Source organism: Anopheles aquasalis, chromosome 3 (genome assembly GCF_943734665.1).
Source record: "Anopheles aquasalis chromosome 3, idAnoAquaMG_Q_19, whole genome shotgun sequence".
Lineage (NCBI taxonomy): Eukaryota > Metazoa > Arthropoda > Insecta > Diptera > Culicidae > Anopheles > Anopheles aquasalis.
Genome location: NC_064878.1, coordinates 35,683,911 through 35,699,063, shown reverse-complemented (window position 1 = coordinate 35,699,063; position 15,153 = coordinate 35,683,911). Strand labels below are relative to the sequence as shown.

The following is a 15,153-nucleotide window of genomic DNA, read 5'->3' as shown; positions in this document are numbered from 1 at the left end:
GAGCTATGGAAGTACGACACAATCCGAAATTCCTGGACCTTATTGTTGGATGAAAATAACGATTTACCCCTAGAGCTGGCATCGAACGCGATGCTGCTGTGCGGAGACACGATCATGGTGGGTTTTATTTTTAGATTTTCCTACACTCTCGCATTGGACCTTTCGCACAGATCGTTCATCTTTGGTTTTTGCACAGATATTCGGTGGCAGTGGCTTCCCGTTCGGGGTAAACTGTTCCAACAAACTGTACGTTTGCCAGCCACGAAGCAGACCGAAGGAAATGCTGGAGGTCGAAGTCAAAGGAGATCTGCCCCCGCCACAGTATGGACAGGGCATAGTGTACTGTGATAACTATCTGTACACGATAGGAGGGACGAATGGGTTCGATTACACGTTAGATGTGCACCGGTGAGTTTGGTTGGCTGCAACGATGCAACCGCAAACCGCAAAAGACATTAATATGCCTCTGTTCTGCAGATTACACCTTCCGAGCAGAACGTGGGAATGTGCCTACGAATGCCGACCTAACATCCGTGAGGACCCGGAAGGGAGGTACAGGCACGAGTTGGCATTCGATGACTCTAGAATCTTTGTGCTCGGTGGCGGCACCAGCGATGCCGCATTCGTCCTATCCACCGTGCCGGTATATGATACCAGAACGAATCAATGGGAATACGCAATTACAAAGCCTGATCCAAGAGCACGAGTGCCCGGAATACCGGCACCCCGTAAGTGTCACTCTTGCGTGCAAATTCGCACCGATACCGGAGTGGAAGTGATAGTTGCTGGCGGCTATGACGGAGTTACCTATTTCCGAGACATTTGGAAGCTCAATCTCTCCACGCTGCAGTGGAAATTCATGAAGAAATCGCGATTACCATTTCCGCTTTTCTTCCACGACGCGTCGATTACAAGTGAGGGCTGCATGTACATATTCGGTGGCATAAAGTTTTACAATAACGTGAACGTTCGTACACACTTACTGTACAAAATGTGGACAAAAATTCCTTCGCTCAGTTCGATAGCTTGGGACGCTTTGCTGCATTACATTCCCGACATACACAGTAGAACGAAGGAACAGCTCCTAGAAATCGGTATACCGCGGCATTTTGTAAATAGAGTTCATGAATGAGCCTGCGGCTCGGCAACAGCTTGGTCCTGGCAGGAGTGAAGATTCTCACGCGTTAATTTCTAGCCAGCACTTGCCATCCTTTCTTTATGCCCTATGTGGGAGTGAGTCTGAACTACAATGAAAATAAATGCACCACTAAACATTCAACCAGGGCAACTTATTTTACATGAGAATAGAGCAAGCTGTGCATTGTCTTACCAGTAATTAAGATAAAAAAGAGACAATAATTTAATTGTTGCAACGATGTTTTTGAATCAACGTGGTCCACGGTACCGCAAGGCACCGCGAGGTACCACGAGCTGTTGCAGATTTTGTTGCACTTGTTGCCCAACTAATTTGAGAAAGAAATTTAAATGAACAGCGACAACTTGTAAAGCCGGCGATACATGAAGCGTAAACTCTCGTATAAACTCAGAGTGTAATGCCAAAAAGATTATACTTATGTCAAAAAGATTATAGGCCCGCGGAGCGTAAATCCGAGCGTAAAAGCAAGCGTAAACACAGCACCAACATGAAGCGTAGCATTATGATGAATTGAATGTTCTACAATCGCTAATATACAGTAAAAACATCTTAAAATATATAAAAAGATGTTCAGAAATCAACTTATCTCGTCGATTTATGTTTTTTGTGGCCAGAAACACATGTAATTGATGTAATAGCATTGTGTAATTGCAGGTGCACGAATGTAATTGCATTTGACGTTTCGGTATAAACTTTTATGCGATTATGCCTGCCACACGAAGCGTAAAGGTAGGAATACACGAAGCGTAAACTCTCGTATAAACTCAGAGTGTAATGCCAAAAAGATTATACTTATGTCAAAAAGATTATAGGCCCGCGGAGCGTAAATCCGAGCGTAAAAGCAAGCGTAAACACAGCACCAACATGAAGCGTAGCGTTATAAAGAATTGAATGTTCTACAATCGCTAATATACAGTAAAAACATCTTAAACTATATAAAAAGATGTTCAGAAATCAACTTATCTCGTCGATTTATGTTTTTTGTGGCCAGAAACACATGTAATTGATGTAATAGCATAGTGTAATTGCAGGTGCCCGAATGTAATTGCATTTGACGTTTCAGTATAAACTTTTATGCGATTATGCCTGCCACACGAAGCGTAAACTTTTTGGCATTACATTCTGAGTTTATACGAGAGTTTACGCTTCATGTATCGCCGGCTTAAACTTTTTGGCATTACATTCTGAGTTTATACGAGAGTTTACGCTTCGTGTATTCCTGCCTTAAAAAATAAACTATTATTGAAGGTAATTTGTTTGTAAAAGAAGGTGATTATACCCTTCATGTAGATCCTAAGTTGGTTAATTAGATTGTATTTTACAAGCATGCCAGTAGATACTGAACGCAACAAATGATGGTCGCGGATGATGTGGACGTGCCCTGAGTAAAGCGCCGATTGAATTCAAGACGGAAATTGCGAGCGAGCTGGAGAAACTGGCCCAGAGGACTCGGTCGGATTCGAATGCAAAACTCGAAAAGAAAGAACCCGAGGTACGGGCGGTGAAAGAACGCATGGGATTTCATTAGCTCTGTAATGAATCCCAGCAGTTTTTCAGAAAACTAGTTTTTGGCGTTTATATGAAAAAGATATGCTACCATTAGATTCAATTGATTTAAATAAATATAGACATTTCACACACATAAATAAGGGTTTTATCGGACGCCATTTATGCTTCTCAGTACGTTTTATTATCACCGAGTAGTCAACCGCAGATATATAATCGATATCGATAACAAACCCGGATTCCAATTAACAGATGCGCGGAAAATAGCAACGAATGCATATCTTTTGACCAAAATACATGACGATGTATCTTAGTAACCTACATTTAAAACTCATTCTAAAACACGCACCTAGAGTTTTAGAAACGTGTACAGGAAGGTTAAAATTTTGCAATGAACGCTTACCTTATGTTAGAAAAAAGCATGGTTTGAATTGTTAATGTTGCTATTGGGTTTCTGCAATCTATTTCTTATCGGCTGCCCACGAGAAAATGCGGATTTTCCCTCACCGCCTCCACCTCCTCCTCCACACTTCGAACATGACGCATCTCCCTGAAAAAAATATAAAGTACTCATTATTCACAATGACTGCGTACTCCTCGTTGCGTTGTTGTAGATAATTAACCTGTTCATCTCAAGTTTCTCGTGCTTCTGGGTTAAACCCAGTTTCTGCTCTACTGCTAATCGCAGTTATTGGTTCAAGGTTTTTTTTTCCTCTTCGGCGGCCGATAACTGATGAGTTAGTCCATCTACTTGCGTTACATATTCTTCGCAGCAACGTAGGCCTTAGTTTGAAAATTATTGATAAAATAAATATAATACCGTTACGATATGTTGCGTTTTCTTTGTTTTCTGTGGTTACTTATTAGAGAATATGGCTGCATCTTCCTTCAGTATGCGCAGATCGTTCCGCAACTTCGACATCGTATCGGTCACAACAAGTTTCTCGTTGTCGTATTTAGACTTCAGGATGGTCAATGTTACCTCCACCGTGTTCTTGTTCGATTTCAGCACCGTACGCAGAGTGGCAATTTGTTCGCATTTTGCCGACAATAAGCTGCGTAGCTTAATGATCTGATCATGTAGATCGACAATCTCTTCCTTGGCTTTGCGTCTCCTTGTCCTTGTTCGCGCGAATCGTTTTCGAAGCTAAATTGGCAAACGATATATTTTAGATATAATAAAAGTCTCTTTTTATTATTTAACTTAACGAACCTTAAATCATCATTCTTATGGTAAAGTAACAATCTATTTGGAGTTTCGCCGTTGACTGTGCACACTAAAAGCAGTTTGAGAAAGAGACGTTAGTACCTGAATATCGATATTCGCTATGTAGATCAAGGGATTTCTGTTCCACTGATGAAAGCTGTAAAAAGTCACAAACAATCAAAACATTGTTTTTACCTTGTTCTTTAGAATATTGAATTCATTGCGTAGTATGGTCATCGCTTCGGAACAATTTAATCCGTTTTGCAGTTCTACCAAGTCAGCCCTACGCGTGTCTTTTGCTATAAGCAACATCTCACCTGTAATGTTTTCTTCGATTTGAATTTGCTTCTTGAGATTGTGAAGAGCGTCGACATGTGACGCCATCACTAATAGTTTGGACATAAAGTTCTGAATATCGTTCTGATTTTTATCCAGATTTTGCGTTTTCATTTTCCATTGTTTCAAATTGCTTTTCTCATTTCTTTAGCTCATTAAGATGCAATGCAAGTGACATTGCATTTCGTAATAAAGTGCAAGAAAGGACAAGCAGCTGGATAATTTAGGAACAACATAGGAAGGGTTCTGTGTAAACGTAGCAACAGATACAACGCCTGATCGAAAGATTTCATGGTGATCGCACGAACAATAAAGTGGACAGAAAGCTTCAAGCGATACTACCGGTGCAGAACAGAACTTTGAAATCTCTCGTGGAACACTCGGGAGCGATGTAACATGTAAAGAGAACCTTCAACCCAAAATCAAGAGGTCGTCATCAAGTAAAAAGCTAGGACACTTACGTTTTACTGAAGTTTAGCTCCATTTTATAATCTTTAATTGTAATAAACAATTTACGCAATGATATACATACACAACATACATTAAACATGTATAAAATAGTTCCATTCTCGCTACAATAAACAAATAATGCTTCAACATTGTTCGTCCTCATTTATCTAGCCTAATCTATTCCTAGCGATCATAAATATGTTCCTACTAATCTTCTCTATTAATTATCCAACCTGCTAGCAAATTTTGTAAATAAACTATATAGCCAATTGTATTCAATGTTTTACTTATGGATTGTGTAAACCGTGTTCCATCAACGAAACGATGATCGGTATTCTGCCGGTATTTTATTCTTAGACGACGGCGAAAAACTGCGCTGATGAACATGGACGACTGACAGTATACTTGATCGTTGAACCACCTATTGGGAAAGAAACAAAAAAAAAAGTTAGTAAATTTATTGGTATTGCGATAATGATTACAAAGGCTCACCTCCGCGACGCTGAACTCAGCCTAATCGACGCAATCCTGGGCAGCTTAGTATGACGTTGAACAATGCGCTACTTGAAGTCTTTGGCTTCGCACCCAGCCAGGTGATATTTCGTGAATCACGCCAATAAATTATCTCCTGGTTCTCTTTGGCATCGGTTTAAAAGTTTCTCTATCGGCAACGGAACGGTATCAGCGTAACGCTTCGAATAGGGTATTAGGTACTCAATCCTTGCAAACATGATATCATTCTGTACCATTGTCGGATTGCTTGTCTTGAACGAGTAACCCAATGGACGCTCTGCTCTTCTACTGATTTTCGGCGGTCCAGAAGGTACAACGACGTTCACCATGTATGGGTTAGGTGTAATTGCTTTTTTTTTATTGTCGATCTTGGACGAATATCCTCATTAAAACTCACATACGAATTATAGAGTGAGTTGTTTGCATATTTTGATGAAGAATTGAGTACTGAATCGTTTCCCTCGATGCTGTTTTGTTAATGTTTCTGAAATGAAGCGATTCCAGACCACAACATTCATTTCCTTTTCGCACCAGGTTTTCTTGTACGAGAATTTTCTTTTCATTTGCTATATTCAGCGTGCGACTAAGGTGGTTTGTTCAGATCAGGCGTAGAGTAGATCGTCTTTGATGAAGTATTGCACGTTGTTGTGTATTTCTTTACTTTCTTTTAGAGCTCTAGCTCTGCTCTATGTTGTTTCATTTAGCCTCATACCACATCGTATCTTTAATGGTTCACGATTTTATACAAATCCATTTTCGACAATTAAAACGTTTTTTTTGGTGGACAACAAAGAAGCTACTCCCCCTCACATTTTCTGCTATAAATTTCCTTCCACAAACCTATCCTTCTACTGCTAGAAATATATAACTGCTTCACATTTTCTCATTTTTCACTCTTGTAATCCCTATCTCGTTTAATAATTCTATTACCTAACTTAACTTATTTCCATTTGCTGCTTTTTCATATTGCTGCTAGTTGATGAAATCAAGTTATGTTACATCCTGAAATACCTGTCCCTGTCCTCTTACTAATTGTTTTAATTTTATTTGTAAATTTCGTAATAAACCTATCTTGGTGACGAATACAAAAGGACGTGAAAATTTCGTGACTAAACACCATACCTTATTCCGTTGCTTGCTCCTATATCATTCAAATTACTGGCCATATTTCAGTAAATACAAGCATACTAGCAAGTATACCGGCTCCGCATACACTATTGCTCTAGATGAAACAAATTGAAAATGGATCTAAATTGAAATGGAGCGACGGTATCAAAATTGATTCCATAAGAACCATGTAAATGGATTAATCTCGCCAGTAGTACGGAAACTATATTTCGATTTTGGTAAAGATCGGAAGAAGGAGCGACCACACACGGGACAGAGGTACTCTGACCGAAATAATGTTTAAAGAAGGGGAAAAGTGGTGGCGGCCATATGTTGCAAACTGGAAGAATCTTGAAATCAGTCGCGAGGAACTCACCTGCGCTTCAGATGATCGATCATCTCGAGCGCCAGGATTTAGTGACCTGTAGCGCGAATGAATCTCGAAGTAACGCGCGCGGAGAGATAACATGAGTGATAAGTGTACCGCCGCCGAAGGCAGACTTGATTTTGAGTCGCATTTTCGCTGACCTAGCTAGAATCGCAGAGAAGCAACTTTAGGGCTTGGGGAAAAAGGGCTCAAATTGGCAACTGTGGATCAATCGGCGGGACTGGAGGATAAGGAGCGTAACCGCACATATAAGAAAGCGGTTTATGAAAGGTCGGCTGCGTGGCCCGCGGTGTAGCCAAGCACATGTAAAGCGGAACAGAATTGCGAGGAAATTAAGACTAAGTAGGAGAATTAGTGCGATCTGCACGATGTGCAGACGCTGCAGCGTAAGCTCAAAGGTCTTGAGCTTACGCGGGAAAAGATTGTGAAGCTAGAAAAGAAAGGGATTAGAAAGTGTAGCACAATGAGGACCAACGCACCGGAAAGGTTTGAACGAGTCGATCACGATTTGCGAGCGCGAAGAGGTTAAACAAGGCCCAAAACGCCGCAAAACGGGCGAAGTGTAGTTAGAACCGAGGGAAGAACGTAGGGAAAGCCCGGTAAAGCCATAGGGCGGGTGGTAGAAAAATTTAGGTTCAGGCGAGGCGAATGCTCACAGGTTAAAGTACGGAAACATCAGTTGCGACAACTGTGTTTCTGTACTGGGGAGGAGTGTTACCGATAGCCGTGAGTAGAGTATCAGTAGAGCCTGTGAGCAGTCGCGAGGAGCTCACCTGCGCTTCAGATGATCGATGCGTCAGGATTTAGTGATCTGGAGCGCGAATAAATCTCGAACTAACGTGTACCGCCGCGGAAGGCGGACTTGTTTAAGAGTCGCATTTTCGTTGGCCTCGTTGGGATAAGGGCCTATATTAAACTGGATTCCGCGATGGTGTTGCACTTTTCATTACACGAAATGAATTAATGCGGTAAGTGATTGAAATACAAAACTATTGAACGTGAAGCTTACATCAAAATGAACCAATTGTTAACCCGTACGGAAAGATAGTTATTAATGATTGCCTGACATCAAAAAGCTATTTATGCAATCTCGTATTTTTCGAGACAACGAGCTATTTACAATATTGCGAATGTGCCAGAATAAGAAGGTTATAAGCACGTTGGTTATAAGATCACATCCTACGTCGGCGAGGAACTTGAAAATTTCCATGTATGAAACATGAATTAATTGATTAAAGCAAATCGATTGGCGTGTTTTAATTTAAAAAATGGGATAAGCCCCGCTTATTGAAAAATATCAAAACTACAACGTTTCTCAATCGTTTTAAATTTAATGTTTGTTTTCATCCTTTCGATTTTCTATGCACTATTAATTTTTTTCATAGTAACATTAATTTATAGATTTAGATTTGATGATGGAAACAGATTTGGTTTTTGATTTCAATGATTGGAATTATTGCAATGATGAATTAAATTTTTATTATTTGAATTATTAACGGGGGAACGCCAAACGCCGCCACAGCAAACGCTGTCGCTGCAGAATGTTACTACAGTCGTCAACAAGAAAGACGACAGCGAGCAGTTTTGGTACGGTGAGGTTTACGGTTTCCTATTAAATTATGCTTTGATCGGGTTGTTCCCCTGAATGCTGGAAAATACCGACGATCTGAAGCGCTTTAAGATCTTGCACAATGACACAGCTAGAAACAGTTTGTAAGTCAGATGCATCAGACTGCCAAAAATTCGGCACTAGTTGTTTGTGACAAGCAAGATTAGATCGCTAGGATCCGCTTCCAACCCTCTCTAGTCTGGAATTTGACGACAAAGTTCTTTGTTGATTACAATTACGACAAGCAGTACGAAGCAGAAAGACCAAAGGTGTACCCGATCATCGCAAATTCTGAAAGGGTAGAATTAGGACCCCAATGGAAATACAATTTCGGCCAAAGAGCTTAGAAACTGCACGCGGTTATGTCTCAATGTAAGGAAATAGACTTGCCGAAATTTCAAAACTCACAGGTGGAACTTTTTGAAGAAGCTATATCGAGCTGGATTTCAACCAAGTTTTATGTAAACTTGTACTGTTACCAGCCCCAAACATTTTTTAAATTTAAATGCTTCCAGGTTTATCTTATTGGTTAATTTGGTGAAATGTTTTTGCAGATGAGTCCACCAATGAGCGTACGTAAGTACCAATCAAAATTTCCGGACCTAGAGCGTAAATTCTCTGTCGCAACTGTTAAATACGATCAAGTATCGACCCAGACACTGCTCTAACATTTTCGGTATCTTCCCGTATGACAACAACTCAGCTGCACTACGCCGCGTCGAACGCAGCATTCAGGTTGAGAAGATCATACCCCGGCTCGACGATGATCAAAGCCATGTCTAAATAAAAAAAGATGGGAACGGATCGACGCCACCCAGCACGTGTGTGATAATGAATAAAAAGTGTAAAATTGTAAAAGTAACCAATAAATGGCATCACACCTGGCTTGGCTCATTGACAAGCAAACAGATGCACTTTAAGGGGGGGGCTTCGGTATTTTTTTTTTCTTCGGTATTACTGAGTACACTCAGTATTAGGACTCTGCGCACGCTGATTGAGTTACCCAGTAAGCAAGCAGCCTACGGGGAAGCAGTGAAAAGGTTCAGGAGTCCAAGTGTCCCGCGTGAGACCTGTCCAGGGCGGCTACGAGCTATTGTGACGGAACTTTTCCCCAACCGTCCACGATGCGACTGGCCAGATACTCTGTACGAGTCACCAGAGCTGGTGGGTTGCCCCCTGGTCACACTCGAGGAACTGCAGGCAGCTGCAAACAGAATAGCACCAAACAAAGTACCGGAACCGGATGGTATTCCGAACATTGCCCTAAAGTCCGCACTTCAAACATGTCCTGACATGTTTCAAAGGGCAATGCAGAAATGTTTGGATGATCGCGTCTTTCCAGTTTACTGGAAAAGGCAGAAGCTACTGCTGCTGCCAAAGCCTGGGAAAAACCCAGAAGATGCATCAGCGTACAGGCCTATCTGTTTTCTGGATTTCATGGGCAAACTGCTTGACTTATTCTTAACCGAGCCTCACACGGAGGGTGCTCGAGGGCTATCAGATAGACAGTACGGCCTCCGTACAGGCCGGTCGACGACCGATGCAATCCGGAAGGTGCTGGAGACTGCTAGGGACAGGGGAGGGGACAAGTACCGTGTTCTAATTTACGAAACCGACTCAGGTCAACAGGAAGTGCCTCTTGCGGCAGGTGTACCATAGGGCTCCGTTCTGGAGCCTACACTCTGGATCGTGAAGTTCGATGGAGTCCTGCGGCTGAGGCTGCCTGTTAGGACTTTGGTCGTCGGATTTGCAGACGATATGGTCCTGACGGTCTGCAGGCAGTCCTTGAGGGAAGTAGAAATCAACACGGAGCGGTCGGTAGAGATGGTGGAATCGTGATTGAGGGGCCGTGGCCTGGTCGTTGCACATCACAAAACCGAGATGATACTTATCGGCAATCCCGTCCAAGAGGCATCGGTTAAGATCGGTGGCCTAGTGGTACGGTCTAAGAGAGCCATAAGATACCTCGGAGTGATGCTGGACGATAGGCTCACCTTCAGTAGCCACGTGGAATGTGCAGCCAACAAGGCGAGGCATGCACTTGGTGCTCTTTGGGACATGATGCGTAGAAGCGGATCGCTGAGTAGCTCTAAGAAGCGCATTATCGCTTCTGTGGCTACGTCGATCCTGCGGTACTCGTGCCCGGCATGGATTGTAGCATTGACGATAGAAAAAAAAACTGCGATGTCCTTAATAGGGTGCACCGACTAGCTGCCATCATAGTCACGTGCGCAATCCGTACGACCTCCACAGCAGCAGTCGGCATGATAGCATCTATAGTGCCCATCACAATCCTATTAAGGGAGGACAGTCAAGGCTATGCCAGGCGCAGCGATCCGGGTATCCGCGCAGAGGCAAGGCGCAGGTCCTTAGCAATCTGGCAGAGAGAGATAGAGCGATGGATGGCTAGAAGGCATGGTGATGTGAGTGTGATATCACCTAACCCAGCTCGGTTAGGTCATGGTCATGGGATCTTTAGGGAGTACCTGAACTCGATAGGACGAGACACTGCCCCGCTTCCAGGGGCATAGTAGAGTCCCCGGAGCATGTCCTAGTGAACTGTCCTAGGTTTGAGGAGGATACGAGGCGCATGGACCTCGTGCTAGGTGCAGAAGTTGCTGTAGAAAGCGTTAGGGCACTAATGTGCGAAACCCCTGCTGCTTTCGACGCAGTCAGCGAGTTCGCGAAACACGCACCTGCTCAGAGTGACATGACGAAACATGACACGCACCTGCTCAGAGTGGCAGGAGGAGCAGAGGAGAAAAACACGGCGCTAGCAAATCTCTAATGAGTAGCCCGGCCAAGTCGTGAGCGCGGTTTTTTAAGCGAGCGTGTCCGCATGGGCACGAGTGGGACTACCATGTCCAGCCTCCCCTTCGAAGGTAATACCGAGCAGTGATCCAAAGGGGGACTCAAGGCATTGGCAGGGAAGGTTTTAGTGGGTAGCGCGACTCAGAGATCGTCATTCTGTGCGCAAACTTGGACCGAATCGGTTTACACGGCTTCTTACTTGTGACGAAACACATCGGAATGGTTTTGCAAGTAAAAATTAGAATGAAATTAATTGTTTTTTTAGTCAAACAACTTTTACCTTGGTAAAGTATTAATTAATTTCTTTTTAAATTTTTTACACAGATTTCTCCGCCAACCCCCCAGGCCCAACCTCGTGCGCTGTGGGTTGACCCAACCTTTTGCGCTCCGCAGCAGCCGCTGCCGCCGCCTCGGTATTATTTTTGTTACTGTTTCCGGAGGCAATTCTATTGTTTTTTTAATTCGAAACCGGCTACTAAGAATCCCGAGCGCCATCCCTGCTGAAGAGCCCTAGAATGGCGCTGATTGAAAACACGCTCTACAGAGCCAGCAGCTGGCGGCAAACGGTCGGAGGCAATAATCACTCAAGACAAATGCTTTGTCGCCAAGAATGAAGTAAGGGATTCCATGGGGGGTTGTGGAAAATTGAGCGCCCCGTTTTCCAACGGCGGGTAGAGGCGGGAGTTCCTCAATATCCCTCCATCGGAAATTCGTCCCTTGGCTCCGGCATCGGCGAACTTGCAATTGCAGTCCACGTCAACCAGAGCCAAGAGCACGACGCTAAAGAAATTCTTATAGTTTATGTAATCTGTATGGAATAGTCATACATTGGTTGATGGATTGATGGCAACGTGTTTGCCATCGATTGCGCCGAGCGCATGAGGAAATCCCCATTTGCTATGAAATTTAATCGAAACGTTTAGCCATTCAGCTGCAGAAGATGGAAGTTGCACAAGAAACTATAATCAATTAAACCACCAAGCAGTCTTTAGCATGACGAAGATATCTTACAATTAAACAAATATCTAACATAAATGTAATGACATTATTTACTTCTAGCTACCATCTACGTCGTCCTATAGTAAGGCCCGAGCTTTATCTGTTCAACCATCCACGTCAGCAATACAAGGAACAACATCTAGTCAGCCAAAAGTAATATATGTACAACCATCCACGTCAGCAATACAAAGATTAGCAACATATAGTAGGCCACAAGTCATGAATAAACAACCGTTACTAGTCACATCTGCACGACCGTCCACATCTGGCATCCGAAGAGAGGCACCCGAGTCCCAATCAATACTACAGGCCACAGAAAATGAATCATCTGCGCCCCGAATGGCTTCGCCGAACCGACCACATCAGAACCCAAGAACGTTTTCCAATACCACCTCCCTATCAGCGCCGTCGCGCTGTGAGACGGCGTTGGGACGATGTTTATCTCTTATATAACGAGAACGTCCTGAATACCTTACGCAAGGTGGGAGATGCGTCCGATCGCTTGCTCGAGCTGCACAATGCACGAAATTTGGAAAGCGATGATGTCGAATTTGGCAGGTGGATTGGATCGGTATTCGATGAGTGGTCGCCTCAGAGAAGGCAGATGGCCAAAGTGGTGTTCAGGCGTTTAATAAGTAAAATTGACGCGGAACGATTCCGGGACCATTCGTTGCCTTTCGATGTTTGACGAAATATATCGAACATTTGGAGCCATATTTCAAGCATAACCATCTAGTCAGCCAAAAGTAATATATGTACAACCATCCACGTCAGCAATACAAAGATTAGCAACATATAGTAGGCCACAAGTCATGAATAAACAACCGTTACTAGTCACATCTGCACGACCGTCCACATCCGGCATCCGAAGAGAGGCACCCGAGTCCCAATCAATACTACAGGCCACAGAAAATGAATCATCTGCGCCCGGAATGGCTTCGCCGAACCGACCACATCATTCATCGAAACACTTCCACCGATAGTCAGAACCCAAGAACGTTTTCCAACACCACCGCCCTATCAGCGCCGTCGCGCTGTGAGACGGCGTTGGGACGATGCTTATCTCTTATATAACGAGAACGTCCTGAATACCTTACGCAAGGTGGGAGATGCGTCCGATCGCTTGCTCGAGCTGCACAATGCACGAAATTTGGAAAGCGATGATGTCGAATTTGGCAGGTGGATTGGATCGGTATTCGATGAGTGGTCGCCTCAGAGAAGGCAGATGGCCAAAGTGGTGTTCAGGCGTTTAATAAGTAAAATTGACGCGGAACGATTCCGGGACCATTCGTTGCCTTTCGATGTTTTACGAAATATATCGAACATTTGGAGCCATATTTCAAGCATAACCATCTAGTCAGCCAAAAGTAATATATGTACAACCATCCACGTCAGCAATACAAAGAACAGCAACATATAGTAGGCCACAAGTCATGAATAAACAACCGTTACTAGTCACATCTGCACGACCGTCCACATCTGGCATCCGAAGAGAGGCACCCGAGTCCCAATCAATACTACAGGCCACAGAAAATGAATCATCTGCGCCCCGAATGGCTTCGCCGAACCGACCACATCATTCATCGAAACACTTCCACCGATAGTCAGAACCCAAGAACGTTTTCCAATACCACCTCCCTATCAGCGCCGTCGCGCTGTGAGACGGCGTTGGGACGATGCTTATCTCTTATATAACGAGAACGTCCTGAATACCTTACGCAAGGTGGGAGATGCGTCCGATCGCTTGCTCGAGCTGCACAATGCACGAAATTTGGAAAGTGATGATGTCGAATTTGGCAGGTGGATTGGATTGGAATTCGATGAGTGGTCGCCTCAGAGAAGGCAGATGGCCAAAGTGGTGTTCAGGCGTTTAATAAGTAAAATTGACGCGGAACGATTCCGGGACCATTCGTTGCCTTTCGATGTTTTACGAAATATATCGAACATTTGGAGCCATATTTCAAGCATAACCATCTAGTCAGCCAAAAGTAATATATGTACAACCATCCACGTCAGCAATACAAAGAACAGCAACATATAGTAGGCCACAAGTCATGAATAAACAACCGTTACTAGTCACATCTGCACGACCGTCCACATCTGGCATCCGAAGAGAGGCACCCGAGTCCCAATCAATACTACAGGCCACAGAAAATGAATCATCTGCGCCCCGAATGGCTTCGCCGAACCGACCACATCATTCATCGAAACACTTCCACCGATAGTCAGAACCCAAGAACGTTTTCCAATACCACCTCCCTATCAGCGCCGTCGCGCTGTGAGACGGCGTTGGGACGATGCTTATCTCTTATATAACGAGAACGTCCTGAATACCTTACGCAAGGTGGGAGATGCGTCCGATCGCTTGCTCGAGCTGCACAATGCACGAAATTTGGAAAGCGATGATGTCGAATTTGGCAGGTGGATTGGATTGGAATTCGATGAGTGGTCGCCTCAGAGAAGGCAGATGGCCAAAGTGGTGTTCAGGCGTTTAATAAGTAAAATTGACGCGGAACGATTCCGGGACCATTCGTTGCCTTTCGATGTTTTACGAAATATATCGAACATTTGGAGCCATATTTCAAGCATAACCATCTAGTCAGCCAAAAGTAATATATGTACAACCATCCACGTCAGCAATACAAAGAACAGCAACATATAGTAGGCCACAAGTCATGAATAAACAACCGTTACTAGTCACATCTGCACGACCGTCCACATCCGGCATCCGAAGAGAGGCACCCGAGTCCCAATCAATACTACAGGCCACAGAAAATGAATCATCTGCGCCCCGAATGTCTTCGCCGAACCGACCACATCATTCATCGAAACACATCCACCGATAGTCAGAACCCAAGAACGTTTTCCAATACCACCTCCCTATCAGCGCGTCGCGCTGTGAGACGGCGTTGGGACGATGTTTATCTCTTATATAACGAGAACGTCCTGAATACCTTACGCAAGGTGGGAGATGCGTCCGATCGCTTGCTCGAGCTGCACAATGCACGAAATTTGGAAAGCGATGATGTCGAATTTGGCAGGTGGATTGGATTGGAATTCGATGAGTGGTC

At 43.9% G+C, this 15,153-nt stretch overlaps 2 protein-coding genes and 1 pseudogene across 2 annotated transcripts in view; 1 reads left to right on the top strand and 2 right to left on the bottom strand.

Annotated features, from left to right (window-relative positions):
- The window catches only part of LOC126579070 (kelch domain-containing protein 10 homolog), a 1,893-nt gene extending 614 nt beyond the window's left edge, over window positions 1–1,279 (top strand). The window contains exons 1-3 of the mRNA XM_050242328.1: window positions 1–117; window positions 197–408; window positions 478–1,279. The exon at window positions 1–117 is cut by the window's left edge and continues 614 nt beyond it. Coding sequence (XP_050098285.1) covers window positions 1–117; window positions 197–408; window positions 478–1,132 — 984 coding nt within the window. The 3' untranslated portion in view covers window positions 1,133–1,279. The remainder of the gene's footprint in view (window positions 118–196; window positions 409–477) is intronic.
- Window positions 1,280–3,071: 1,792 nt separating this feature from the next.
- Window positions 3,072–4,319, bottom strand: LOC126576610 (protein bicaudal D-like; annotated as a pseudogene).
- Window positions 4,320–11,093: 6,774 nt separating this feature from the next.
- On the bottom strand, window positions 11,094–12,149 carry LOC126576609 (uncharacterized). The gene is made up of 4 exons (XM_050237917.1): window positions 12,137–12,149; window positions 11,911–12,014; window positions 11,589–11,619; window positions 11,094–11,197 (listed from the first exon to the last, which is right to left on the bottom strand). The coding sequence occupies exons 1-4, from the start codon at window positions 12,147–12,149 to the stop codon at window positions 11,094–11,096; spliced, it is 252 nt and encodes an 83-aa protein (XP_050093874.1).
- Window positions 12,150–15,153: the final 3,004 nt, after the last annotated feature.